General features: G+C 39.7%; 1 protein-coding gene across 1 annotated transcript in view; it reads left to right on the forward strand.

Moving 5' to 3' along the window:
- The window catches only part of LOC115369701 (HHIP-like protein 1), a 32,762-nt gene extending 6,217 nt beyond the window's left edge, over positions 1–26,545 (forward strand). Inside the window, exons 2-15 of the mRNA XM_030066371.1 lie at positions 5,384–5,663; positions 6,922–7,201; positions 8,558–8,683; positions 8,925–9,068; positions 14,460–14,572; positions 14,871–15,011; positions 15,594–15,668; positions 17,519–17,645; positions 19,570–19,715; positions 20,464–20,545; positions 21,607–21,689; positions 21,951–22,051; positions 22,244–22,475; positions 25,373–26,545. Coding sequence (XP_029922231.1) covers positions 5,384–5,663; positions 6,922–7,201; positions 8,558–8,683; positions 8,925–9,068; positions 14,460–14,572; positions 14,871–15,011; positions 15,594–15,668; positions 17,519–17,645; positions 19,570–19,715; positions 20,464–20,545; positions 21,607–21,689; positions 21,951–22,051; positions 22,244–22,475; positions 25,373–26,196 — 2,754 coding nt within the window. The 3' untranslated portion in view covers positions 26,197–26,545. The remainder of the gene's footprint in view (positions 1–5,383; positions 5,664–6,921; positions 7,202–8,557; positions 8,684–8,924; positions 9,069–14,459; positions 14,573–14,870; positions 15,012–15,593; positions 15,669–17,518; positions 17,646–19,569; positions 19,716–20,463; positions 20,546–21,606; positions 21,690–21,950; positions 22,052–22,243; positions 22,476–25,372) is intronic.
- The last annotated feature ends 1,232 nt before the right edge of the window (positions 26,546–27,777 follow it).

Raw genomic sequence — 27,777 nt, forward strand, 5'->3', positions numbered from 1 at the left:
CAGAGAGACAGACAGACAGACAGAGAGAGGGAGACAGAGACAGAAAAAGGCAGAGAGAGACAGAGAGGGGAGAGAGAGAAACTTTGTGTGAAGGACATTTGGTTATATGTGTGTTAGTGCATATGTGTCTGCCAGTGAAACAGGAGAGAGACTGTCATCATCCCCTCAGTTCACTGACCAAACAAACATCCACTTCCTCCTCTGGGCAGGGGACAGGATATATCAGGTTCCTGCTGAAGAGGGTCAGGCATAAAAGAAATAAGAGAATGACTAAGAGACACACACAGAAGCAGAGAAAAAAGATAGATAGATAGATAGATAGATAGATAGATAGATAGATAGAGGGGGACATGTAAAGTTCAAGAGTTGAAAAGTTTAATTGTTAGAAGCAGCTGTAACAAAACATTCTGTGGTATGACTGAATTTACTGCTAAGCTTTTCTTGGCCATCAAACTGCATCCAACAAATATAAAAACAAAACAAACAAAAACAAAATCTTTGAAACCAGCCTCACCACACTTTCACTCACACTGTCTGAAGCCAATTCTTTAGCAAAGAACTGGTAACTAGGGATGCACGATAATGTCGGCATGACATTGGCTCATATAGGCTTTAGAAATGAAATATTGGCCTGAAGGGACGAGTTCTTCTGATACGACATGCCAATTTGTGAAATAGGTCAAATCTGCCCTGGTTGTGGCTGTTGTCAGGATTTTGTGAGGGAGCGCATCATCCAAGTCTGTTTCAGTATGATGAATCTTACAGTTTTCTTTGAAGGAAAATTTTTACATAGTTTTACATTACAAAGTTTTACATAATCTAAGTTGAGGTTTTCTTATTTTGCATGGTGGAATGTGTATCGATATCAGCAAAAACTCCAATATCATGCATCCCAAATTATCTTTGATTTAACTCTGACTAACTCTGATTTTTGTGTGAATTTTAAATTTACATTTTACTGTTTGTGTATGCCATTTAGTCTCCCCTCTTGGAAGTCTGACATTTACTAGGATATGAAGTTTTCAGCAACTGGAAGCATGAAGCCGGGAGGATGAAAGGAAGGCCATATAGCACTCTTCCTCTCCTCTCATCTATCTCATCTATCTCTTTGCCTGTGGCCTGTGTGTCTCCTAACACACGGGCCATATCTCTATGAATAAAGAGAGAGAGAGAGAGAGAGAGTGAGAGAGAGACAGAGAGAGAGAGGTTTTGTATGAACTCATGTGTTTAAGGGATGCCATGGGAGAGATGGCAACCAGGGTCATCACTGTTTTCTCTGTCTAGTATAAAGCACAGAGCACACACCAGTGGACAGATCAGTTTGCATGGGTGCTGTTATCCATATGTCTATGGTAGCCAACATAGCATCAAGATGTCATTCATTATATTATGTATTATGTATAGAGTCCAAAAATGGGCAGCCTAAAACCTCTAAGGAAATTGTGCAAAAAACAGTTGGTCAAAAATGGGTACACATATGAAAAACACATGTATGGAAAGTCACGCAACAGCTCAGTTTTGTCATTGAAATCAGTCCATTGACTTTCAGCTGTTGAATAGCAGAATATTTTTTTTTCTTGGTTTTACACTGTCCAAACTCAGATCTAGTAGAAGTAACTACAAATAAATGGCAGCAACATGTGGAGGCTAATTACAACATGTGGAAGTTAATTAGATTTTTTTCAGCACCAGTTAGGGGAGATTTATTCTTTTGTTCTAGTGGCTAGGCTCAGTAAAACTGCTCTTGACCACTGAGAGGTTGCATAAAATGGCCCTTGACCAATAGTCTAGACAAGTTGTTGCTTAAACTGGTCCAGGACCTAAAATTTGCTGTGAGCCATGGACAAAATTAACTTAAATTTGATGCTGGGCTGAAAAACATTTAAAAAGTCTCCTTTTGTAGACTGAGAGTTTTATGGTGCTGTTAGCAAAGTCTCACCAGGGTCCATAACAATGTGACGAACGAGGCTCATTAACAGATGCTCTGAATACATGACCATGTGAATCTGACGGCGACAGTGGCAAAGAAGACGGCCAAATAAACTGAAAAAGTCTCTTTTTCCCGCACAGAGATGACTTGCAGTCTATTCTGAACTGTTTAGTGTAAACACAAAATTATAGTGTTTGAAGTGGCTGCATTGTTAGAGAACAGCTGTCAGTAGTTACATCCACTTATCCTGCCCCATGACAGTCGGAGCTGAAATGAAACCGTAACAATAACTGGTCCTCCATTTTCCAGGGGTCAACCAGGAGAGTTTGACAGCCGGCTTTTTTAAGATAGTGATGTAGTGATGTATTTTCAAATTAAATATTATTTTGATTCCTTATTCCGCTGACTTTTAATCCCTGGGAATCAAACCATAACCAGTGTCATGCTATAAGGTTGATGCATGAGTAGTAAGAACTGCAACATAAGCATTAGGTTGAACCCAAACTTCATTCCCATGAAGACTAAATGTTATAATGTCACCATAAAAGCATGTATTTTCCCTAAAAGCGTCTGCTTGACTTGTGCTGAAATAGCAGTGCCCTACTGCAGAGAGCAAATTCAAATTTCACAAAGTCATATCATTACATCAGTCAAGCCTCCATCTGCGCCACATGGTAGTTTGTCTCAAAAACTTCTATAATCCCTGGCTCCATCCAGCTCAGAGTGAACGCAGCTTTTGTTTTGCCCTGTAGAGCTCAAGCTGTTTCCCAGGCAGGCTCTGATCTCTGCCCAGCATGCTTTCATGTCCTTTTACAAAGAAACCCTGTTAAAGCTATGGGGCTTTTCTTACATTTAAAATTTTATCTATTTAGCATTTTAATTTCTATTTTAACCGTTATTTGATCTCGGGGTCCATTGAACCAGAACTTCAGTGAACTTCCAAGTCACTACCTTAGTCTCATTACTTTCTGTTCCAATTTCAGTAATGAGATTATAAAAACTGATCCAACACATTTGTGTCTTTTGTTACATCCTTTAGCTTTTTTTTTAACCCCCTTATTGGTGTAATAATCTATCAAAAGATTTCTGTTGCATTATCCTGACTTCATATTATGATAATATTAGCACATCATTGGTATTGGCCTATACTGGCTTTAAAATGAAACATTGTTATTGGCTTGATATTAACATGCAGTTATGTGAAATAGGTCAAATTTGCGCTGGTTGCTGTTGTCAGGATTTTCTGAGCACCTTCCAAGCCTGTTTGAGTTGGATGCATCTTTTTGTTTGAAAGATTTTTTTGAAAGAAGATATTGTATTAAAATGAATACCGCATGTTATACGTAACCTAGACTGAGGTAGTGTTGTTATTTTGCCCATTGATAGAGTACATTTTGAAAGGCATTGTATTTCATGTCTGCGTCTGACAGCGGGCCATCACAATAAGAGTAAGCATAATAATATTAATCCCACTACACCACAGACTTGATATTCTCTGCCAGGTGGAAAAAAATATGAGCATATTAGAGTTGGATAACATCATGTATCAGCAAACAATCCAATATTGTGCATCCCTAATTTACATTACATTGAAAGTATTCACAGGTCAGTGATTAACTGTTATGTGCTTTTGCACCTGTTGTGCGCTTTGACGGAGGCATCTATCATTATTAAATACCTTGTACCAAGATTTTGGATCAGCCATTATTTAGACTATATGTGCTTGTCTACAATATTTAGTCAGGTCAAATCAAGTCAATTTTATTTGTTTAGTCCAGTATCACAAGTTACAAATTTTTATTTGCCCAATATATGAAAGAAACACAATTGTTTTTAGTAGTAACTAATTACTATGGAGCCCCAGACAGGCCACTGAAACCTATATTACATAAATAATATAAATGTGCGCATGATACACTAAGTCGTGCCCATGAAATACTAAATCAAGGCCATGAAATCCTAAAATATGTACACAGTTTACTTTTTTCAAGCACTCAATTTATCTCGAGCTTTCAAATTCATGAAATCGTGGCCACATTTGTCTAACTAACTAACCGGACCACTACCTGTGCTCTGGGGAGTTTCGACATCCACTTTGCCCAAAAAATTCACAATAAGTTATATAACTCATTAGGAACTGCTCCCCTACCTCACTCTCAGAGTCCCCATAACACATCCCCATGTCAAAGGACACCTCAATCAAGGCACCTCTGTCCTGAACTTCATGGACGGCTGCTATCAGCTTATCCATTAAATCATGGCCATGTTTTCTTTAGACGAGGGTGCAATCTCACCAAAACGTCAGCACAATATCATGAATGAGAGGTCAAGGTGAAAGCACAAAAAAAGCACTCAAATTAGGATCTCATAACCTTTTGTAAAATATCATTGCCAGCGATGCTCAATGGCATAATGCCTAAATGCTCAGAATTTAATAAGCAAACTTGATGCATAATGTCTAGCAACAGGCACACACCAGACTTCTGACTGCAGTAAATGACAAAACCTTGGATCAGTTGACCATATAGTGAGGTGGTCGTCCATATCATTGTACTGCCAAATGCTGTTTTTGCTAAATAAGTGATTTTATGCAATATCTGGTGTTGGCTCTGCCCCCAGTGATGACTGAGCAGACTAATGTGGCACTAAGTGACTGAATGAGAACCAGCCAACCTCATGATGGTTTGGGTGTCGTGCAACTGTGTGCCTACAGCTCACCATGCTGGGTGTGGACACTGTGGTTGTGACTTAATAACTGACTGGACCTTCCTCAGATCCATTTATACCAAGCTGCACTCAAACACATACGCTGTATATAGCTTGGGCCAGACCAGGCATGGTGAGGTGGTGAGGAGCTGTGGCAGCATAAGTACACATCCTTTACTTCACATCCTTTACTGAGGTAATCCATACACATCTGTTACTTTACTTGTGTGATAAACATAGAAGGACAAAAAGATGATCATTGCTTTGGAAGGTAATGCAGTTTAAGTATAAAGTTCCCTAAAACCAAGTCCTAGTGAAGTACAGCATCTTTATAACTGGGGAAATTTCAGTTTCTTCTCAACCCTTGATGACCTGCTTCAAAAAATATAGAAAAAAAGATATTGGTGAGTTACATTGCATTTCTGGTGTTATTGTACATTCCTGTGTGCAGGAATGTACAATATGTTCTTTGCATCGTCTGTCCTTAATACTTCTACTCATTTATTCTAGTGTTTCATGTTTTTTAAGGGTTTTTTGTGCATAGAGAGACAGGAAAGACGGGGTACAGAGGGGATGACATGGAATTTTACATTAATGAAATGTACTTTAGTCCTGTCCATTTTTACAGTACCAGCTGTTCTGTACCCACCTACTCATTTGCAGTCTGCCTTTGTGGAACAGAACATTGATCTCAGTAGGATTTCCAGGACTCTAGGCAATAAAACAAATCATTCTTCCCTCTTTCAGGAGTGTTCTCCATACGCTGCCCACCTGTATGATGCTGAGGATGCCAACACACCTATGCGGGTGCTGCCCGGGCTGTGCGGCGACTACTGCTCTGACTACTGGCACCAGTGTCGGTACACCCTCAGTCTCTTACTGGAGAACATACAGGGCACTGGGACGGGCAGCCTTGCCCACTTAACCAACCTGGCTGCCAGCATAGAAGACGACCGCCAAAAGTTCTGCGACTTTCTCGAGCTGAAGGACAAACAGTACTGCTATCCCAATGTGCTGACGAATGCAGGTATGGTGGGTGCACACTTGGACAGATGTACCAACACACTCATACACACATGTACACACAAGTCAAGCTGAAGCGTATTTATTCAAAGGGCCTCACAGCAGACACATTTTGAAAGAACAAACTGGAACGACACCCTGTCACCTCCTCAGGTCCCTGATAAGAACAGGGATTGAAACTTGAAAACCTCACCAGGAAAAAAAAAAAGAAAAATTGGAAGAGACACACAGAAGATGAAAACAGCTGTTGACACAAACAGTTGCGCCACATGAATGAGCAGGTTCAGGGAACATAAACCAATTTTCCATTGGAAGCAACTTGAACTAAACAAGTCATTTGTTCAAGTTACTGTGCAACGCTTAGGTTGGCCAAATGATGTAAAATGTTTGTGCGAATACCTACAATTTAAGCCTGTATTTGCAGACATCTGAAGACTTTATGTCTTTGATCACAGCATGATCCAGAGAACAGAAGCATGAACAGAAAACAAAAAAACTCTGTTGCTTGCAGTTTTCTTGTTGACTGCTGGGACAGACAAGTAGCTGTTGTCTTGTGATCAGAGGGTATGTAAGGACAGCAGGATAGGAGTAATGAGGCCAAATGGTCTTTTGGGGAAATTTCATGCAGCAGCATTTTGAACAAGCTGAAGACTTTTGATGTCAGCACTAGTTTGCCTCGAGAGCAGTGTTTTTCAATAAAGTCACTGTCACACACACAGACTTCTAATGCCTAATGATCACAGCAACCAACCATTCTCCTTCTGTTTATGTCACTCTCATTTATCCACTGAAGTATGAATTAACCTCCTGCCTAGGGATGTACTGATACATTTGAGCAGATATCAGTGTTGCCCAGTGTCAGCTTTTAAAACCAATATCGTTATTAGTCAAATATTTTTATTTATTTATTATTTTTTTTTTTTTTAAAGAGAAATAGTCTAGGAAAGCTTCCAAACACAACCATAGTGGCAGGATCAAAGCCACAGTAGTCGCCACACTACATTGCTCCCAATGTATGTATTTATGTAACACCCAAAAGGTGTGTTTTATGTCTGACATGTCTTAATACATAATTATAGTTTGTAGAAAAATCTTATGAATGGGAAGACATCCATCTTGGCCTCAGAAAAGCAAATTCTCTCAGCCCTTTCTCCCACTGTGTTCATATTTGGTACTTTCTTACACATAAATGCACACAACTTAAACTATCAAACCCACTCCTGTTTTCTGTTTTCTGCATGTATCCCCTCTCCCATACCCAGAGCTGAATGAAAACCTCGGCCTGGTGCGTGAGGACTCTAAGGGCTGTCTGGAGGTGTGCCTGCAGGAAGTTGCCAACGGGCTCCGTAACCCTGTGGCCATGATCCATGCAGATGACGGAACTCACCGGTTCTTTGTGGCAGAGCAGCTGGGCTACGTGTGGGTGTACCTGGCCAACGGCTCCAGGGTGGACCGCCCCTTCCTCAACCTCACCGATGCTGTGCTCACCACGCCGTGGTTTGGAGACGAGAGGGGGTTTCTCTGCATAGCCTTACATCCAAGGTTTATAGCTCCTCTTTAACTGATTATCGAGGACGCCTCAGTGGCTCACCTGGTAGAGCGTGAATCACTTATCATCACCCCCCTTCTATCCCCTGCCTTTCCTGTCTTTCCCTACTGCTGCTATCAAATAATAAAGAAATGCCAAATCATAACAATAATAGTAGTAACATATTATCTGCTACTATATGCTAAGTAGAGAAACATTTTCCAAAGGGTCTAGAATAAATCACTGACTATTAAAAACTTAAGCATAGATATATGTTTTTGTTTTAATGTGTGTGTTAAATGGCACGATGTGGCGGCAAAGAACCACCCAACGTGAAGCAAAGGGTCTTTCCTGCTTACACCATGGTCATTTGCCAATAATATAAAGGAAACAGGAGGAAACATTCTGAAAAAAAAATCCATTGGTGTGTTTCCCTTCCCAGTTGTTAGTTTATTAAGCTGATAACTCAGCTTTGCTTGCTGAAGTTGATGATGAGAAAGCTTTGACAGCTGTGCTTTTTAATGTTGCTGTGGTTATATGTTGGATAGTGTTGGATAGTACATATGCAGTACATATACATACAGTTTTACCACATACCTGCCAGTCAGTCAGAAAAGAGTATTCACCCACACCATGGTACAATTACTATTAAGTAATGACACGCTTTTTGATTAACAGGGCTGGCTTTAATTGCCTGGTTTCACATAAAAACATAATATTTGAAAAATTGCCAGTTAGGTTGGAGCATAATACATTAGATTAAAAAATACAATAATAACTTTCAATACCCATTTCTGTAACAGATTTGTACACATTACATAAAAGTTTGATGTTTGATGCTTGCTCAGGGGTGCTCAGCAATACTGAGTACTGCTGCAACTGCAATTGCATGGATTGAATAAGCAAAGCCTCAACTTTTATGTGGTTGTGGCTCTGGCAATCCACTGGGCTATCCACATCAGCACCAATAAAAAAATAACTAGTGCTTTATGTGAGTTGCAAAAAAAGCTTAATATGATATTACACATTTAGGATTTACAGACTTTATTCTCTCACTACAGAGGCCATGTCTACATCCATGTTATATCCACTGTTGCCCCTATGATTGGTGTTTTTTGTCAGGTGAAAAGCAAGAAGGCAAGCTATGCTTTGAAAAAATATCTACACTCATTTTTGCTGCTCTAAGTGTATATCAGACTTTCTACTTTCTACTTTATATTTCTAGTAGGTTAGCTTTTACTGGTGTTAACTGTGTCCTCTGTCTGTGTCAGGTAAAGCCACCTGTGCCTTAACTATAAAAGCCTGTGCCTCTGTGTCAATGAGAAATTTGGCTTACACAGATTTGTAACCAGCAATCATCCTGTCCATAGGTTTGCTACGGTCAGGAAAGCCTACGTCTACTACTCAGTATCTGTCAAGAAACAGGAGAGGATACGCATCAGTGAGTTCACGCTGTCAGACCATGATGATAACCAACTAGACCACTCCTCTGAGAGGTGAGGGGGGAGTTAAGACATACAGAAAGTGAAGAGACAGACGGGAGACTGTGTGTGTTTGTACTCACATGTGCTTGTGACATGCATATGTGTGAACTGTATGCATGCCTGTATGTTTTGTGTGTGCATGTGTACTTGTGTACTTTACAGTGTATCCATCATGTTTGTTGTGTATTCATATACACATGTGTATATGTTGTGTATATTCACCCACCTCTGTTCCGTTTCTCTCTGAGTTTAGAACGATCCTGGAGGTGGTCGAGCCAGCATCAAACCATAACGGAGGACAGCTTCTGTTTGGCCATGATGGCTATCTGTACATCTTCATTGGTGACGGGGGGCGTGCTGGGGACCCCTTCGGAAAATTTGGCAATTCTCAGAACAAGTGAGTTTAATAACTTGTGTGTGGTGCACAAGCATGCACTGCACCACCTAAACAGTGCACACTACTCTTAAGCACTGCATGTTACAAAAAGTGCTATGCTTGAACAAATAGATTTATGAATAAACACAAGCAAACACATAATTTTGGTAATCTGTACCTTTATCATGGCAGTGTCTGCCAAGGAACAATTTGATTGATCATTTGTTGTGCAATCATAATCTGTTCCAAGCTTCAGCTTTATTTCTAAATGAATGGTAGGTAATGACAGCAAAGGCAGTGGCAGTTGGTGTTTATTCCACTTATCAACACTTCTGATAATTTCTCTGAATATGAAGGTACTCCACACAGAACAAAGACAACCTCCTTATTTGATGCGGTGCTGTTGGTTAAATAAAAGAGGCTTCACTTACTGTAAAACCAGAGTCTAGTTTGGACTGGTAAGGGGCCAGATGATAGCATTTCTGCCAAAGATGAGTTGTGAAAATGAACAACACATTCCAGCTAATTAAAATCCATTAAAGAGGAACAAAATAACAGGGAACATAAACTGAATGATAGGGGACTTTCCTGAGAAATAAAAGAGCAGGATCTATAAATGATGGGTTTTTAAAAACCACTTATCCCACTCTATGAAATTTCACATATGCCCCAGGGGACAGGATATCCTGGCTGGGATCCCACTCTTACCTCCTACTGTTCTGTCTTTGTTCTGGCACATAAAACAATCTGAAAGCATAACACAAAATATCTCTATAGTCTGATAAAGCACAAACTGAGCTCTTAATACAGTACATTTGGTGGGAACCAGGCACATCTCATTACCTACCAATCCTACTGTGACAAAAGGTAGTGGCAGCGTCGCACTATGAGGAAGCCTTTCAGCAGCAATGACTGGGCGATATGTAAGTAGGGTTGGGAGATACATCAATATTATACTGATGCCGGGATATAAGACTAGAACTATATGACTATACTATAGACTAATTGCAACAATTTCAAATTCCAATATTTTCAAGTTGTTTATATTAGAATATTAAACAAACAAAACAAACAACAACAACAACAACAAAAAAAAAACAGAATCAATTTAGACCAGCTTGCAATAACACCATAAAAAGTGAAAAAGTCAGGGGTTCCTGCAAGTATATCTGTCTATCTGCATTGACAGAGCAGGATGCATTAGCATACCATCACATGTTTATGCCAGAGACAGTATGCATTCACTGTCCAGTGATTACGAGGCAGAAGTTTGAATTCAAAAACTAAATATTTGTAAGTGCCTGAAGAAGGGGGATGGTTGGTGGATGTCATATCCAGTTCACTGACCAAGCAGCAACAGGCTTATTGTATGCACACGCTTAGAGCAGAATTTTAGGTTTGACTGGGATTTGTGCATCGACCAACTTACACTTGAACTGACCAGGCAGAGAGGACTGGTTGTTTTCACGCTTGATATTCCTCAATAGAAGAAAACACTAAAAAAATTGGACTTGGTGGGAGGATAGAGACGGCATTTCGTGTTTATGCCGAGGGCCGTGCACAAGCCCTTTGTAAGACCTCCTTTTAAAGGAACTTGAGGGCATTATTTGTCTTTTACTGTGTTGGTAAACATTATTACTGACCTCCCAACCCACATGACCTTTATGTTAAAACTTCAAAAAGACACATTCCATACATAGCTGTACCTTAAGGCAGTATGTGTGTTTATAGTGTACATGTATGTTTGCAGGCTGGCATGTTCATTTACACAAATGTGCATGCACATTTATTTTGTGTGTGTATTCAATCATGTATATGACACATGAAACCTCTGTGTGTGAATGCATGTGTATGGATGACTGTGCATCTGCATGCCATTGTGTGTGTATTTTTAACTGTAATAAAAGGGCAAAGCTCTTTTCCATGTCTCTAAGGATAAAAGTCGACCATGAGCTAGTTTATCAGCTGTAGCCCACAACTGTCACCCTTCATTCTGATGTCACATTTGATAGACACACAATGGCTGACAGCTGTAATGTTAATTATAGCCACAGGACAAAGAGGTGGGAAGCACAAACATTAGCATTCATTTACAATGCCATGCCCTCACACAACACAGAGTCACACAAAAGTCACAAATGCATTGTGGCGCTGGCAAACATTAGTCTTAATGATTCTGAACCAAAATTTAAAATAAAGATCATTTGAATTTGAAAAGTTTACTGATCAAAAAATTAAAATATTTGTTGTATGTTTTATCTGTGAGTTAAGCTCAGTAGCAAACTGACAGCAAAGTCATAGTTATAGTTCTGGATTCACCGCAGCGGTCAGTCGTTTGTTGTTGGATATAGCCTGGACTGACCTATACTGCTACAGCATGTCAGTCCTGTTTTTTTTGTTTGTTTGTTTTTTTTTTTCACTTTTCAGCCATGGCATGAGAACCAGACTGACATTGTAACCAAGATTAAGCCAGTTCAGAATATAATGAAAATATATTTAATAAATTCAAGTGCCTCCAGTCTGCATCTCCCTTGCATTAGTGCTGTAGGAGATGGATCTGCTGCAGAGTTTACAAATATGATGTATGATAACCTTTATGTAATCTCAAGAGTCACTGAAGTTGCCCTCATTTACAGTGACATCGAGTTAACAGTAACACAGTAAATGACAATAAGATAGAAAGGCATACACACACAAATGCATAAATAAATGAGTAAAAACAGGCTATTAAAATCAACTAAAACACTTACAATTTGAAATACAGTGATTCATGATCATGGTTTTAAATTGCCCAGTAAATAGTTTATCAAGTGTACCAAGCCTGAGGGTGTGCTGATGTTTGTTCCAGGTGTTTGGGGCACAGGAACTAAAAGCTAAAATCTTAGCTCAGAATAAACACAGGGAACCTGGAGCATAATCATTAAAACGTGTATGATAATAAGCAAGGTTCCAGCCCAATGTAATGTAAGGTGGGAGTTTCCCAAGTAGTGCCTCATAGATAAACAAATACCAATCCTTATTGCATCATTCAGACAGAGAGGACCAGTCAATCTCATTGTGCAGGGTACAATAGTGAGTATGATAATGATTCTAAGGGCTGCGTGCTATGCAAAGTCCAGGGGCTTAAGTGTGGAGGCACAGGCAGGTCTAAAGATCACATTGCCATAATCCAGAGCCAACAGAAAAACGACTTCAATGACCCTCTTCTTACTACACACTGGGAAAGTGTCTGTTTCTGTAAAGGAAGCTTACTTTTATTTATACACAAGGTTGTCCTCATGATATATCTAGCCAAATGCCAAGGCGTTTACATTTTGTAGCTCTCTCAGTGTTATATTCTTTCATAGTGGATATGCTAGTCATGACATTAATGAGTATGTCTTGACAGACATCAATGGATAACTGCAAGTTCTCAGTGGCTAATTTCAGAGGTGGTTGTGTTGGAGTTGAGTTGACATGGGAGCCCATCTGTGGTGTACTTTGCAAAGTACTGTGTTCTGGTCATGTCAATTTTCTCATATCCAAACCATGCCCAAACATCTTGTCTCATCTTGTCTTGTTCTGTAGTGTTGCAGGTTTGTTATTCGAGCCCACATTTGGTAATAGTGCTGTCAAGACAGCTAGAAGCTCCATCTCAGTGACATAACTGCTTTTGCAATAACAGCAATAGAAATAGAAATAGAAAACCCTACCGATAAACATTTTTCTCTTGTCCCACAATATATATCATCATATTGCACACCCCTACAGAGGACAGTTGTTATGCACATGAATGAAACCTAATATGGGTCTTAATATCTAATCCATAATGATATAAGATTGAACTCCTAATCTATTAATTTTTTGCTGAGAGAAATTTTACTTAAGAAAGAAATCTCAATCCAGCCAGTCCAGAGTGTCTGACCAGTGTGCTGTCTTTTGACTCAAAGGTCCTTATAAATGTCTTGACTGAACTTTACCTTGGGACAGTAAAAAAACAAACAAACTAAAAAACTACTATGCCATATCATATGAAAAACAGGTTTAGGCTATTACCCTGTCTTTTCATCAGAGGTTTATAGTTTAGTTGTTTTGCTGTTTCTGGGGGGGTTAGAAGAGATGAGAGATTTGTTTATATTCTGTATTAGCTGTGCTGGGGACGAGGGAGGCTACACCCTGCCAAGTCTAATATTGACACTATGCACTGCGGGCCGCCACACACTGGTATGTTGAGGAGTGAGTGAGAGAGAGAGAGAGAGAGAGAGAGAGAGAGAGAGAGAGAGAGAGAGAGAGAGAGAGAGAGAGAGAGAGAGAGAGAGGAGGGAGGGAGGCGGGGTTGGAAAGAGGAAGAGAGGGGTATGAAGGGACAGAGAGAGAAGGAAGGATTGGGAGGGAGTTGAACTGATGTCAAGCATGGAATGTGAGAAAAGTAAAAGGAGTGGGGGAGTTAAGGGAAAGAAGGGGAAAGAGCAAATAAGGATGCAATAAAAGGAGATAGGAAAAAGGAGAAACAGAGGGGCATTTAGTGGAGATGAAGGGAGAAAGGAGGGAATGGAGAGTGGACAGTGAAAAATGAGGAGTCAAGGATATTGAAATGGAGGGAGAAAGTGCTAGAGAATTTGAAAAGATGTAGGGAGAGCATTAGAAAAGGAAGAGGAGTGCGTGGAGGGGTGGGGGAGGTCATACAGAGGTAGAGATAGAGGGGAGGAGGGAGAGGGGGAAGAATGATGAAAAGAAGCTGAAGAAGAGTTGTAGAGAATGGGATGAGCTGGCCCGGGGTGAAAAAGTGAGGCGACACTAAAGAGAAAGACTTACAGGAAATTAGGATTAAAATGAAAAGGATTAAAAAAATCAAGTCAAGTCCGTTTTCATGGTAGTCTATCTCATGCTCCCTTCAAGCAGCATTACACTCACTCACCCGCTCTATTCTCCCTCTTCTCTGTCTTGTTGTCTTTTGACTGCATGGGTCCATATTTTAATTGTGCAATCAAAATAGTCACCGCTAAGCACTGCATCAGAGCGGATGGTAACACACCTGCAGTTTTGCTTGATCTCAGTGTAGCTTTGCCCACGAGCATGAAGTGTAAAGAGGCTGGGTGTAGTGTAGAAGGGCTTAATTATCAGCTTCTCATCCATGAATCCATAAATATCACCATACATAAATACACCTATTATTCTGGCATACCACCCACACCACCCTTGCGCCAAGCCCAGTGTATGTACATAAATGAAAGTGAATGGGCAAAGTCTGTCTCCAGGTCACCAAAATACCAATTCATTGTAGCTCTGAATTCAACAGTCATTGTGCCTCCATGAAAATGGGGCTCTATGTCTTACTTGCTCTTATTTTGTTTTTTGACGCTGACTAACTGACTTACTGACCCACTCACTCACCCAGTCACCTGTCTTTTCATGTTTACTGCATGTGTGTAGGTCAACCCTTCTCGGCAAGGCGCTGCGTGTCGATGTTAACAACAATGATGATGGGATGCCCTACAGTATTCCCTCAGATAACCCATTCTTGGGGGAGAAGGAGACATTGCCAGGTAGGTACCATATCAAAAATGATTAAAACATTACCAAATACTCAGGATTCAGTGCACTTATATGTGGTAACACTTAAGATGAGCTAGTTAATAACACATTGATAATGCTCTGGCAACAAGTCCACATCAGCAGTTACATGCCACAGCTGTGAAAGCTGATTCAATCCCTTTGACAGCATTCCTAAAATGTTCATATGATTTATGACAGAGCAGTGGAGGAGTGTGTCACTTTACTGAGGGAAAATAAGTCAGTAAATCGAGGTGAATATCTGACATGTTTTTCTTTTTTATGTTGCAGAGATCTACGCTTATGGCGTGCGTAACATGTGGCGTTGCTCCATTGACCGTGGTGACCCTGTTACAGGCCAGGGGCGAGGCAGGATGTTTTGCGGAGATGTCGGACAAAATAAATACGAGGAGGTGGACCTTATTGTGAAAGGTATAATGATATAGTTTTCAAGCAGCATTTCACTTTTTAGCATGCATACCAGGAATTCAGGAGCTGACACCCTTCAACATGAACTGCTGTCAATTTTTTCAGAGCTCTTAGAGGAACAGCTCATTATCCAGTCACTCAAGTCAATCAAACCTGTTTAAGTTGTCACTGTACTGAGACAGTTGGAGTGTATGAGGGCTGCTTGTTTTGAGTCCCAAAAATGGTAAACATTGAACAGCGAATTTCAGCTCATGCAGTATAATCCAAATGTTTCAGCCAAATGATGGCACTGTGAGTATAAAATATCCGTATTTTCCTAATGTAGCATCATGCTGGGTAGGTTATTTTTGTTCTTCAGTGATAACAGCAGATCATAGCAGAATTTCAATTTGGCATGACCTGTTCCTGTAAGAGGAACAATCCATGACCGGGAGTGAGATATTATTAAATGGTATTAAATGATTATGGCCAGCTTAGAAAATGGAAAGCTCCAAATATGTAAATTCTTTAGTAAGGACATTGATAAGAAACTGTGCTTTTTGTTGGTGAGAACTTGCACTGACTGTGCCAATGCACCTTTTAAAGGAGGGAACTATGGATGGAGGGCCAAAGAAGGCTTCAGCTGCTACGATCGCAAACTCTGTCAAAACTCCTCTCTAGGTGAGTCTTCTCTCTGGGTTGCCTTCACTCCTTTTTCAGAAGGAAATATTTACATGAGGAGACACAAAGTAATGGCTTGTTCCCTGCCTCTTTTACAGTACATGCTGCAGTGTTTCCCACAGAATGACACTGTTGGTGAAATTATATAAAAGACAACATTAGTCTATTTCTAGGATTACTTATTTCACCATTTTAATTCTAGTTAATTCTCCAGCTTATTTTAGTGTTACTCAAACTATTTTAAACTGTTCAGCTTGCTTCTCCGTTCAGTTCTTTGTCACACACACACACACACACTCACACACATATATGTCTTGGTCTCACTGCACGCACACCACCCACGCCTCACCTCTTTCTGTCTCTCTCTCCCAGTGTGCGTCTACTCTGTTGACTTTCCTCATCAGCAGTGTGTTTTACAAACTCGCCCCAAAAAACACAGCATGTATCCTGGATTTCCTCATGCACGATTCAGTACCATAACAGTGCCGAATTTTGATACACAGCATTCCGAATAACATTAACCCTATAAAGCCATTCGTATCATATATGATACACATTTTCAATTCCATTTTTCGTTTTGAGTTTAATCAATAATTGACCAAAATACTGTTGTATACCTTTGAACACTTCCCTTGTTCACCCTGGACCATACCATTGGCACTTCAAGTACATATCATATATCATACACCAGAAAGGTTGTGTAATAACACATTGTTTTATTTACTTTTTATATACACTACTCACAAAAAGTTAGGGATATTTGGCTTTTGGGTGAAATTTATGGAAAATGTAAAAAGTTCACGCTGCAGTGATATTATATCATGAAAGTAGGGCATTTAAGTAGAAGCATACACTGGTGATTTCCTCATCTCAAACAATTTCTTGAAACAAAAGCCAACAACAGTGGTGGGTGTACCACAACAAAAAATGTCAGTGTTTCAATAACTTGTCATGTGGCCTTGAGCATGATTTACAGCTTGACAGCGACGTCTCATGCTGTTCACAAGTTGACTTATTGTCTGCTGAGGCATGGCATCCCACTCTTCTTGAAGGGCGGCCCTCAGGACATTGAGGTTCTGGGGTACAGAGCTCCGAGCCTCTACACGGCGACTCAGCTGATCCCATAGGTTTTCTATGGGATGCAGATCTGGAGAAAGTACAGGCCACTCCATTTGAGGTAACCCAGTCTCCAGCAGCCATTCCCTAATGATACGACCTCGATGAGCTGGAGCATCAAACACCTGATGTGAATTTTGCCGTTAAACTCCTTGTTAGAGAACAGCAACTTGTGCAAAAAGTACTGAAACATTGAACAGTTGGACATGTGCATTCAAAAGTTTACAGAAGGTCACATTAAGTTCACCTGTAAAGGTTATAATGCATTTTAGGTTCATCCTGAAATTTCACCCGATAGCCGAATATCCCTAACTTTTTGTGAGTAGTGTATATATTTTGTTATAGGACTAAATAAAGGGTTCAATTTCAAAAAATTGGAATTTTCTGCCAATTCTTTCATAGTTCAGGCTTTATAGGGTTAAGACTGTGGTGTGCCTGTGTCGGCAAACAAAGTGCTAGTTACATGACTGTTATGTGATGTGAAACTGTGGCGCTTGATATTACGCTGTGGCAAAGTGCCATAGTTTACATTAATAGGAAACCCTGAATGGGTCAAATTAAATTTTAGCTTCTGTTAATATACCTACAGCATGTGTGGGAAACACTGTTGTATACTCTTTTACATGCCTGGCAGCAGAGAAAGCAATCTGCTGTATGTAACTATAACAATGGGTGGTAGTTCTAGTGACGAGCAATATAACCTGATATGTTGATTTGTGTTTATGCCCATCTAGATGACATTCTGCCAATCTTTGCCTACCCCCACAAGCTGGGCAAGTCAGTGACAGGGGGATATGTCTACAGAGGTTGCCAGATGCCCAACCTCAATGGACTCTACATCTTCGGGGATTTCATGAGTGGGTGTGTGCTCTGACAACATCATCCTAACATACATACACAACACCTGATTTGTACAGCAGCTCTTCAGATGCTAAAACCAATGACAATGATGATTTTGCTGTCTCAGTGTTATTGCAAAGCACTGTGACAAATCACTGATTCTTGGGAATTTGGATAAAACAGGTTTTAATTTTGAAAAAAAAAAAAGTGTGTTAAATTACAAAATCTGAAGGTGTATCATTATAGGCCAAGGTCTTGGCTGTTCAGCAATGTACCGGTGCAACCTCCTCATTTTGCATTTTTTTCATAAAATAGGTTTTTCCAGTTATTAGGCTACTTTGTTTTTGTCAACACCGCCACCGTAATGTTTTTTTTTAAATTTGAAAAACATATTTTTGTAGTAAAGAGACTATTACTTTAATAACTCAACAGCACCAAAGAAACATATTGTACGTATATTCATTTAAAACCAATATAACTGCCTCTGACAGTGGTGACACTAATCTGACGGTGGTGACAGTGGCCTCATTAAAACATACAATTCCAAAATTTATACCACTCAAGTCAATGGCTTCTTGCTTAACAACTTTATTTAACTATTTGGTACAAAAAATAACAATCCTGATCACTGTTATAAGCATTTTTCAGACTTCAGTCATCACTGTCAGACAGAAAACCTGACGGTGGTGACATCTGACGGTGGTGACAAAAACTTACTATTTCACATGATAAGCATGAGTTGTTCACATTAGCCAGCTTGTTTTCGCCCTGTTGCTACCTGCATCAGACCTCTTCTTAAAAAGTATACATTTATTTCATAATCTAATTTAATATTTTTTATACAGAAGTGACGGTGTTGACAATTTATGGTTGTGACAGTAGCAGTGTCCAAAAATATGAAGAGATTTAAGAGAAAATAGAAAACTTCCAGGAGCCTGAGTGGTCTTGAAGCATGCAGTAAAGCTGAAGGTTTGAAAAGGGCTCCTCAGGAATGTAATTTACCTTGTAGTTTCTTTATTATTATTTTTTAAATATATATCTGACGGTGGTGACGAATATCTGGGACATATTTTGAGCAACCACAAAATGATAGTAAATATTGTTCAAAACCCATCGTTTGTAGTTTTTAATACATATTATGATGTACTCTTTCATGTGGTAAATATATTATTCAATGAAATTATTACTTTTTGTTGTTTTAATCAAGTTGAAATGATTATCTCCTATCCGAGGACAACTGGTTTTGTAGGCCATGGGCCAACATATAATCGTTAAATTAATACAAATTAAAAATAAACCTATAAAAGAACCTTACAAATGTGCAAAGGACCCCCTGATTATGCCCTTGATTCTTTTTATTCATTAAAATGTTGTAAATTTCCAGCAGAAATAGCTTTTTTCTTAGTGGGACATGATTTATCCAAATTCTCAAGAATCAGTGAAATGTCAAATCTCTGATGTCAAGAGGAAACATTACATAACTTACTTTTTAATCATTGTAAAGTTATCACAATATGAAAAGTAATGAAAGAAAACAAATAAATCTTTGTTGTTAGATTCAGCAATTTTTTTTTATACCTAATAAAGTCTCCAGTGAAGCTGCCCTGATATCAAATATTTTTAGTGTTGATAATCAGAGAAACGCTTTCCAAAATCCTGCTGGGACAGAGGAGTGAACTTTCAATGATAAAGGAGTACACTTACAATTTCCTTTATCCATAGATAAAATGTCCTTATTGACCATATCCACAGATGAAGTCCTAAACTGTATTTTGCATGTTTGTACTTACTGACAGGCGTAACTGTTTTGAACTCTTTATATTTATACCGGCAAATGTTGATGGTTTGTTAATGTATATGTATGAATGTGCATATTTGCATGGGTATACGTGCATGAATCTGTGTGTGGGTGTGTGTGGGTGTTTGTGTGTGGGTCTGTGCTTAGGCGCCTCATGTCTTTGAAGGAGAATGCCACTACAGGTCAATGGGACTACAATGAAATCTGCATGGGAAGAGACCAGACCTGCAGATACCCCAGGCTCATCAACTCTTACTATAAATACATCATCTCTTTCGCTGAGGATGAGGCAGGTACTGACTTAGTGAAGGGGTGTGTGTTTGTGTTTGCATAATGTACATTGATGTGTGGTAATCAGTGGCAGGTAAAGTTTAGGATTAGGGTTTGGGATTAAATGGTAATGACTGGAGATGACAGCATGTGTGTGATTGATGATTATGTAAAAACGTGCTCTTAATTTTATTGGAAAGGTGATGGTTGTTTAATGAGTTAGGATGGATGTCTTTAGGTTACTGCAACCAAATTTATACCAAAAAATATTCTTATGCTTGTGCAAAATTTTAGCAATTTCATTTTAAGACATTTCATTTTTTTTTTTTTTTTTTAAAACCACCTCCATGTGGAGTTCAGACTCCTACTGTACAGTCTCCACAGAGCTCTTGACTCCACAGCTGGTTTGAATTAAATGGCTTCAAGGAAAGTAAGCCGCCTTGATTTACTCGTGAGACTGTTGCACATATGCTGTTGGTCTTGAATAATCTTCTCAATTCTCCCTCTCTCTTTAACTCCCTCTCTCTCTCTCTAATAGTGCAGCAAAGTGAATCAGATTAAAGTTTGAAAGTTCAGGCCAAGTCTAACGTCCTCAAACAACCTCATTTCTATCTCGTCTTTTCTCCATCTGGCCCTTTCCTCCCTTGCAATGTCTCTGTCTCTCCTCTACTTCTCCCTCCTTTCTCTATGTCCTCCTTTCCCTCACCTCTCTCTCTCTCTCTCTCTCTCTCTCCCTCTCCCTCTCCCTCTCCTCTATCCATCTGTTTGTAGGCGAGTTATACTTCCTAGCCACACGTTCCCCCAGTGCGACTTCCAGACAAGGAGTCGTCTATAAGATAGTGGACACCTCCAGGTAGGAAATATGTACAACACATCAAATTGACAAAAACGTATTATTATTATTATTTTTTTTTTTTGACAAAACCTATGGCTGTGTGTATTTTTTTTTTTGTATTTTTTTTTGTAAAAAAAAAAAAAAAAAATCATGATCAATCTCAGTTTTTCGCAATTGATTGCATTTTTTATATAAATATTTTATACCAAAATGAAGAAAAACAAAACCTGAAGTATTTAAATGTGCACACACACCTAACACTATGGCATGCTTTCTACTTCTGTAGTGTGGCAGTAATTGTTATGACCCTACATCAAACTGTTCAACCTTCTATCTCAGTCACTGAGTGTAAATTATCCTTGGAAGCCAGAAATACCCTCATTATTTTCATGATCTGCAGGAAAATTATTTAATGTTAAGTCCCACAAAAAAATGAAATTCTCCAGTGCACAAATGTTCTAACCCTAACCCTAACCCATCTCTGACGCCCCTGCAGGCCATAAGCACAGCAGTCTATCACCACTGTGACAACATTTTGACAATCTCAAGTTAACTGCACTGTATCGGCTCATTGATTAGGCCAATAGTTTTTCATATTCATTGTATGTCATACATTATTCATTACAGTTACTCTAGTGGACTCACTTCTAGATTAAAAAAACTTCTAAGTTCCCGCATCTTTCAAACATCAGCACATCAGTGATTAGATAGATGGTTGTTCATCAATGATGCCTCTCCTTGCCAGCGTAAATTGGTGTTGGATGATCTCTTGTTTGTCTGTTCAGTGCCAGATAACAGTACAAGTGAACTGGCTCTCCTTCCGCTCTGCTTTAAAAGCGCTTGATCCAGTAGTTTGCTTATTGAGATAATGGAGGCAGAATACTCAAAGGCTCTTTGGATAGACTAAATGGACTTTACTCAAATACTCAAAATCTCAACCATGCATTTATGATTTTGGAAAAGGCAAATGAATACACAGCCAATGCCCAGCTACTACTAGTACAATGAAGATGATCTTTCAAAGAATTTATGTTGCTTAGTTTACCATTGTCAGCTAATTTCTCTCCCCAACTACACAGGCGAGCACCACCAGGCAAGTGCAGCATCAAGCCTTCCCCAGTTAAGATTAAAGGCAAGCTGGTTCACTTCTACCCCAGAGAAGGTAAGATATGTCTGTAAACTCGATCCTTAGGTCTGTTTTGTTTCTTTTCTGTCACATTTAATCTCTGTTCATCTTCCCATCTTATTAGTGTTACGTAAAAGACACCCATACAAATCTACAGCATGCAGTTGGCTGTGAAGCCATATTGTGTGGAATTTTAAAATATTGGTAATTTTGTATGTGTAATGGTTGTATTTTATATTTAGGTTGTATCTTATGTGACATTCTTTTAGGCTAAAATGCTTGCTTTCCTTTTTGCAGAGTTTGTGGTCAACAAGAAACCGACCACCACCCCGGTTCCGACAACTACAACTACAACTACAAGAAAAACGACAACTAGAAAAACAACAACAACAACGAGAAAAACGACGACAAGAAAAACAACAACCAAACCAACAACAACCACCACCACCACAACGACGACACCACCAACAAGAAAAACAACAAGAACATCACCTCCATCAACAACAAGAAAAACAACAAGAGCAACGCCTCCACCAACAACAAGAAGAACAACAATGCCTCCACAAACAAGAAAAACAACAAGACAAACAATTCCACCACCACCACCTACAACAAGCACAAAGGCAGCAGCAACAACAATGCCAGCGACAACCCCACCAACAACTGTGGCGATCGTGGCAACAACTCCCAGCGCCGTTAGACCCACTCGCAGGCCTGCTGGTGCGCCTGTCAGTCCCAGCTTCAGGCCCACAGCGAGGCCGTCCATCACAGCCACCGGCAGATCTGCAGCCACCCTGGGACAAGCCACCACCATCAGACCAGGTCCGCAACTTTGTCTTTTGTCTATTTGTCTATTTCACTTTTCATTCATGAGCACTTTTGATCTATAAATACAAAAATGAACTTTTGCAATTTTTTGGACGAAAAATCATTGTAATCACAGTAATCACAGAAAAAAGCCAAATTTTAGAGGGGCTGACACACCACAGTAATATTCACCAGTTTATTGGTGAATGCTACTGAGTCATTGCTTTTAATTACAATGGTGTTCAGGGTCTCAGCTTTTGCATAAATTGTTTTGACTGGCAGCAAAGGACCAGTTTTGGCCTGTATGCAGAGTGTGGAGATCAGTTATTTGCACTACTGAACTCAGGTACAGCGGCAATAGCTACAACTGATTTTTTTCCCCCCAGTTTCATTTCCTGCAAACAAAAGCAGGAGTCTAAGGGGCTGTTGGTGTTCAGACTGCGGAGTGTTTTCTGCACAAACATTAATTACCTATGGAGCGACACGGGTCAGAGTGTAGATTGAGCTGAAAAAAGTTTATCTTGAGCGGATCTGCTCCACACTTCAAGTTCCAGGTTGCAGCCCACATCTCTGCTCTGCTTCTGTCTTTTGCAAAAACAAAAAAACTCTTGCAAGGCTGATCACAGCTTTCAGGTTGAAAATGCTCCACATTCTGAATGCCTTCTAAAGCAGAAGAAAGGGTGCTTTTTTGTGCTTTCATCATTTGCACTACTTCCTTATTTAAGTCAGGCCCAGTGCCGTTATTTATTTAAAATAAATCTATTTGCATCTCATTCATCTGTGTGTCTGTGTCTATGTCCTTTCTGTGCCTGTCTGTAGATGAAAAACTGTATGGCTTTCATGAGCTGTGAAGTACTGAAACTTACTCAGCACTTGTAAGACTAAATTTTCAGTTAAAATGAAAAAGATAAATGGGCAAGATTAGATGTCAATGGGGTTTCTTTATCTGAGGCATTGTAGCTATATTGTTACACTACCTATGTTATTACACTAGCTCTGTTTCACATAGGCTTTGGCACCTAACAAGGCTCTATTGGTGTAACCACTCATCTAGAAGTGACCTTACAGCTACTCTTCTATATACAGTACAACTCATGAAATAGTGACTGCCTGGCCCAATCTTAAATCTCCTGCCTCTGGCCCTCCAAACCCTAGTGTTAGGACAACTAGGACCACCCCTAGAGGCTCTCTTCTCTCTTCACAGCTAACATTAACAGCTGGTTAGCTGTCTCTCAGTACCCTCTTTTCACCAATGGGCTTGAGTGATGGGAGAAACTGGCTTTCTTCAGCACATTTAGTAATCAAAATTCAGATACATTCAACTGGCCCCTGAGAGCCTGAGCGTGATGACCAGTTCACTGGTGGCCAAGCCTGTTTCTCAGTCAGCCTCCACGAGGTGGCTACTCTTTGTCATCGCTGGACACAAGGGCCAGACATGAGCTGCCTCAGAGAGTAAGAATAACAAGAAGCATCTTACCACTTCACCAAAAAAGTTCATTTCCATCCTTACGTTGTGGCCTGTGCTCCATCGTCTGTGGGCTGAAGAGGAAATGGACCTGAGCAGTGAGCTGTCTCTATCAGGACCTGCACCCAACTCAGGGCCTTGCAATTACACCATTCTGTCTGTGCGAACGTTATATCCAGAGCAATTCTCCTTCATACATGAAAATGAAGGTCAAGGTGAAGTCAATAGCAGACAGAACTTTCTAATACTAAGAACTGACTTTCTTCAAATGATAAGATTCTACCTTATGAGACATGAAAAGAAGCCATGATTTTCCAAACTGTTTTCTGACGTTTTTTAACAAAATTTAAGATTTGTTTCTGAATAAATCATCATGTTCTTATTCAAAAAAGCATTGGAGTATAAAGGTCAGTACTACATATACTACATTTTGTCGAGTGCAGAGGTCAATTTTAGGTAGGAAAATGGATGGTAAACAAGATTACTCCAGGAACTGTTAGGATAATAGTTTTCTTTAGGTTAGATGCTTCTACTGTAGTAAATCTAACCAGGACTGTTGCCCACAGAGCTTGGAACAGGTTAAGTACATGGAATTCCTTGATTTTCTCGCAACAAATCAGTGTGACAGGTAAGTAAAAAGTGTGCTGGGTCAATCTTTTATAGGAATTTTCCCAGCAGGTAAGTGTAGCAGGTCAGTATAAAACATTATTAGATTTTATTTTATATCAGAAATGTTGACTCTGATGTCGGCGAATGTGACTTATTAAAAATCAATAAAAAATAAAAAATAGATTAATTAAATGTGTTTATGTAATATAATATATATATAATGTAAGACACCACAAATTAAATTAAGACTATTTAATGACCATTAAGGCCTAATATTTATAAAATTTAAGGAATTTAAATCCTTTTTATGGACCTGCAGACACCCTGTGTAATTACAATAAGCTACATGTTTTTATTAAAAAAAAAAAAAAAAAAAAAAAGCAGACATTACATCACATTTAATATATGCAAAAAAGTGGGTTTTCTGACAGTGCAAAACAACAATTTTCACTGAAAAAATTCAAAGATTTGCACTGACAGTACAACTCAGACACTTTTTTTTTTTTTTTTTCCAAAATGACTATTTCATTTAGTTTCATTTCATAAAAGCCCATTTCTAAACAAAGCGCCCAAGAAAGTGGTGCATGAGTCGACGTACTGCTCCAGAAGTTGCTGAAGACTTAGTGGATGCAGAGGAGAGGTGCACTTACTTTATGTATTCTGAGAGCCCGTATGGCTCGTCCTGATTGGCTGAGGAAGTGCATGCAATATTTATTGTGGTGAGGCAACTAGAACGGTGGTTACGCCAATAGAGCCCCATTAAAGATGTCAGCCTGTGATTGTAGGGCTAGGCTTCCTATGTGTAACTACTGTTTTTTTGGGGTGCTTTCTCCCTCAGGTTATCACTCAACCATCATGGCTGCAGTCTCCACTAGGATCACTCAAACTCCCATCGTATTCACCACACCTTCAACAAGGAAACAAGATGGCCATCCAACCCCGCGCCTCCAACATCGTAGACCTCCTCAGTATCTCCCTACTTCCACCTCTCGACCTTTTACGACACCTCTTCCACCATCCACCCTAGGAGTCACAACATCTCTGAGACAACCTCAAACCACTTTTACCTCAACACGTCATCCTGAGACCCCGCGGATGATGACCACCCCACGGCCGCTGTACTGGACCCCAAAACCCCCCTCATCGCCCAAACCCCAGAGACCTGTGATCAACACCACACTGTCGAAAGCACAGGAGGAAAAACTGAGGCTTGGTCAGAAGTTGGACAATGTTGGGCAGGGTAACCAAGTCCATAAGAGGCCTGTGGGGAGAGGAAAAGGTCATGCATACAAGAGAGGAAGAGACGGGAGAAGGCTACGGCCCGGGTCAGTGCGGCTGGTGAGCGCCGACGGTTTATCAGATCGAGGCAGAGTGGAGATCTTCATCCGTGGAGAGTGGGGGACGGTCTGCGATGATCTCTTCACCACCAAATCAGCTTTGGTAGTGTGTCGGCAGCTTGGCTTCACATCGGCACTGGCTGTGATGAAGAAGGCGGTGCTGGGAGAGGCAGACAAAAGTGTCAGGATCCTGTTGGATGATGTGGAGTGTGAAGGCGGGGAGAGGTCGCTGCTGGAGTGCAAAAGGTCACGGGTCGGGAAACACAATTGCTCACATCAGGAAGACGTAGGAGTGATATGTGGTTATCAGACTGAGGAATGGTGAGGAGATGGGGAATAAATTTGAGGAGAGAAATAGGAAAGTGAGGATTTTCTACACAACATGTTGCAGTGTGGCTTGCTATTCTTTTCAAATATTCTGTACAGTATGCATTAGACTTCCTTGAGGCAATAAATAAGCCATAGAAATGAATGTCTGTGGTGCTTTTATGTCCAGTTAAAATAGTCAATTATGTTTTAAGCAGATATTTGTATTTTTTTGTGTTGCATAACCTCAAGTTTATTTTCATATGCGGGTGATTTATAATTTTACGCTTTAACTTTACTATAGTTTTGGAAATGGTCATAAGATGAAAAAAATCTAGTGAGAAATGCTGGACATTCTGTACAACAAATGGAATAAAATGTTTGCTACCTTAAATAGAAATGTTAGGGCACAGGGTGCCTGGGGATATGAATAAAGTTCACTGTCAAATGACTTTCTTGCTAGTCTCTAATGCCTGTTCCTGCCTTATTGTCAGAATCTCAAAATGGGTCTTAAGCATATTTCTGATGCCCCCAAAAGACGTGAGTAGCAACACTTATTTTACTGTAATGAACTGAAGAGCATGGTTCCAATGGATTCATACTGGTATTTTTCCAAGACAGTTTTATAGTAACTACAATAATACAAAAAAATCACACTTAAACACTCAACCATAACCTCTGCTGCTTGTAGGATTGTAACATGTGGTGCCAGGAAAGCAGACGGCACTGGCAGAGTACAACTGGATTTTTATGGATTTTTGCCGATTACAAAAATGTCTGTTCTTCGCTAATGTGCATCTTAAGACAGAAAGCAAATGTGGATGTCCCATCGCCTCTACCACTTCCTCTCGATTCTTACTATAGAGTTCAGATTTCCTATGTATAACTATAATACTCTCATATTTAATTTAGAATTAAAAGTCAGAGAATTATCTGGTAATTTATTACCTTTAATGGGTCTGTCACACTAACAATTTGGACATGAGAAGTATCTCATTCAACAGGAGTAGGACTGATAAATAGGATGAAAATCCTGTGGATAATATGATAGACAAACAGGAGTGAGCATGATGAAAGCTTTCTATATATATACGTTTTTTAACCACAATCTTTTCTGTGCTGAATGAGTATTATGGCCAAAGGTCTAATGAAACCTGTGCTGACTAATCTTTCCGTTACATCAGAAATTACACAGATGACAAATTCCAAAGCAGCTTAACAGTAATTGATTTGTATGAATCATTTAACACACACACACACACACACACACACAGCCACACACAACACACACACACACACACACACACAATCCTTACAGTATTCAGACAGAATGTAATGCACGCATTATAAAACAGTGAAAAAAAGAAAAAAAAAAGAAAAACACCTGGGGTAGAGTTTTAAAGTGTTAACTTGTAGGAAGCAACATCTGATTAGCTGTTCCAGAAACATCTGTGAATACAGTGTATTCTGTATTACCTTACAGTTCATTACATAAGTGACAGCACAATAAACATCATCAAAGAAATGGTCACAAATGAGTAAGGACAGCCAGCAGAACCACACGTGTGTGTGTGTCTACATCTGTGTGCGAGGCCTTCCC

The sequence above is a fragment of the Myripristis murdjan genome, chromosome 13, assembly GCF_902150065.1.
Source record: "Myripristis murdjan chromosome 13, fMyrMur1.1, whole genome shotgun sequence".
Taxonomy (NCBI): Eukaryota; Metazoa; Chordata; class Actinopteri; order Holocentriformes; family Holocentridae; genus Myripristis; species Myripristis murdjan.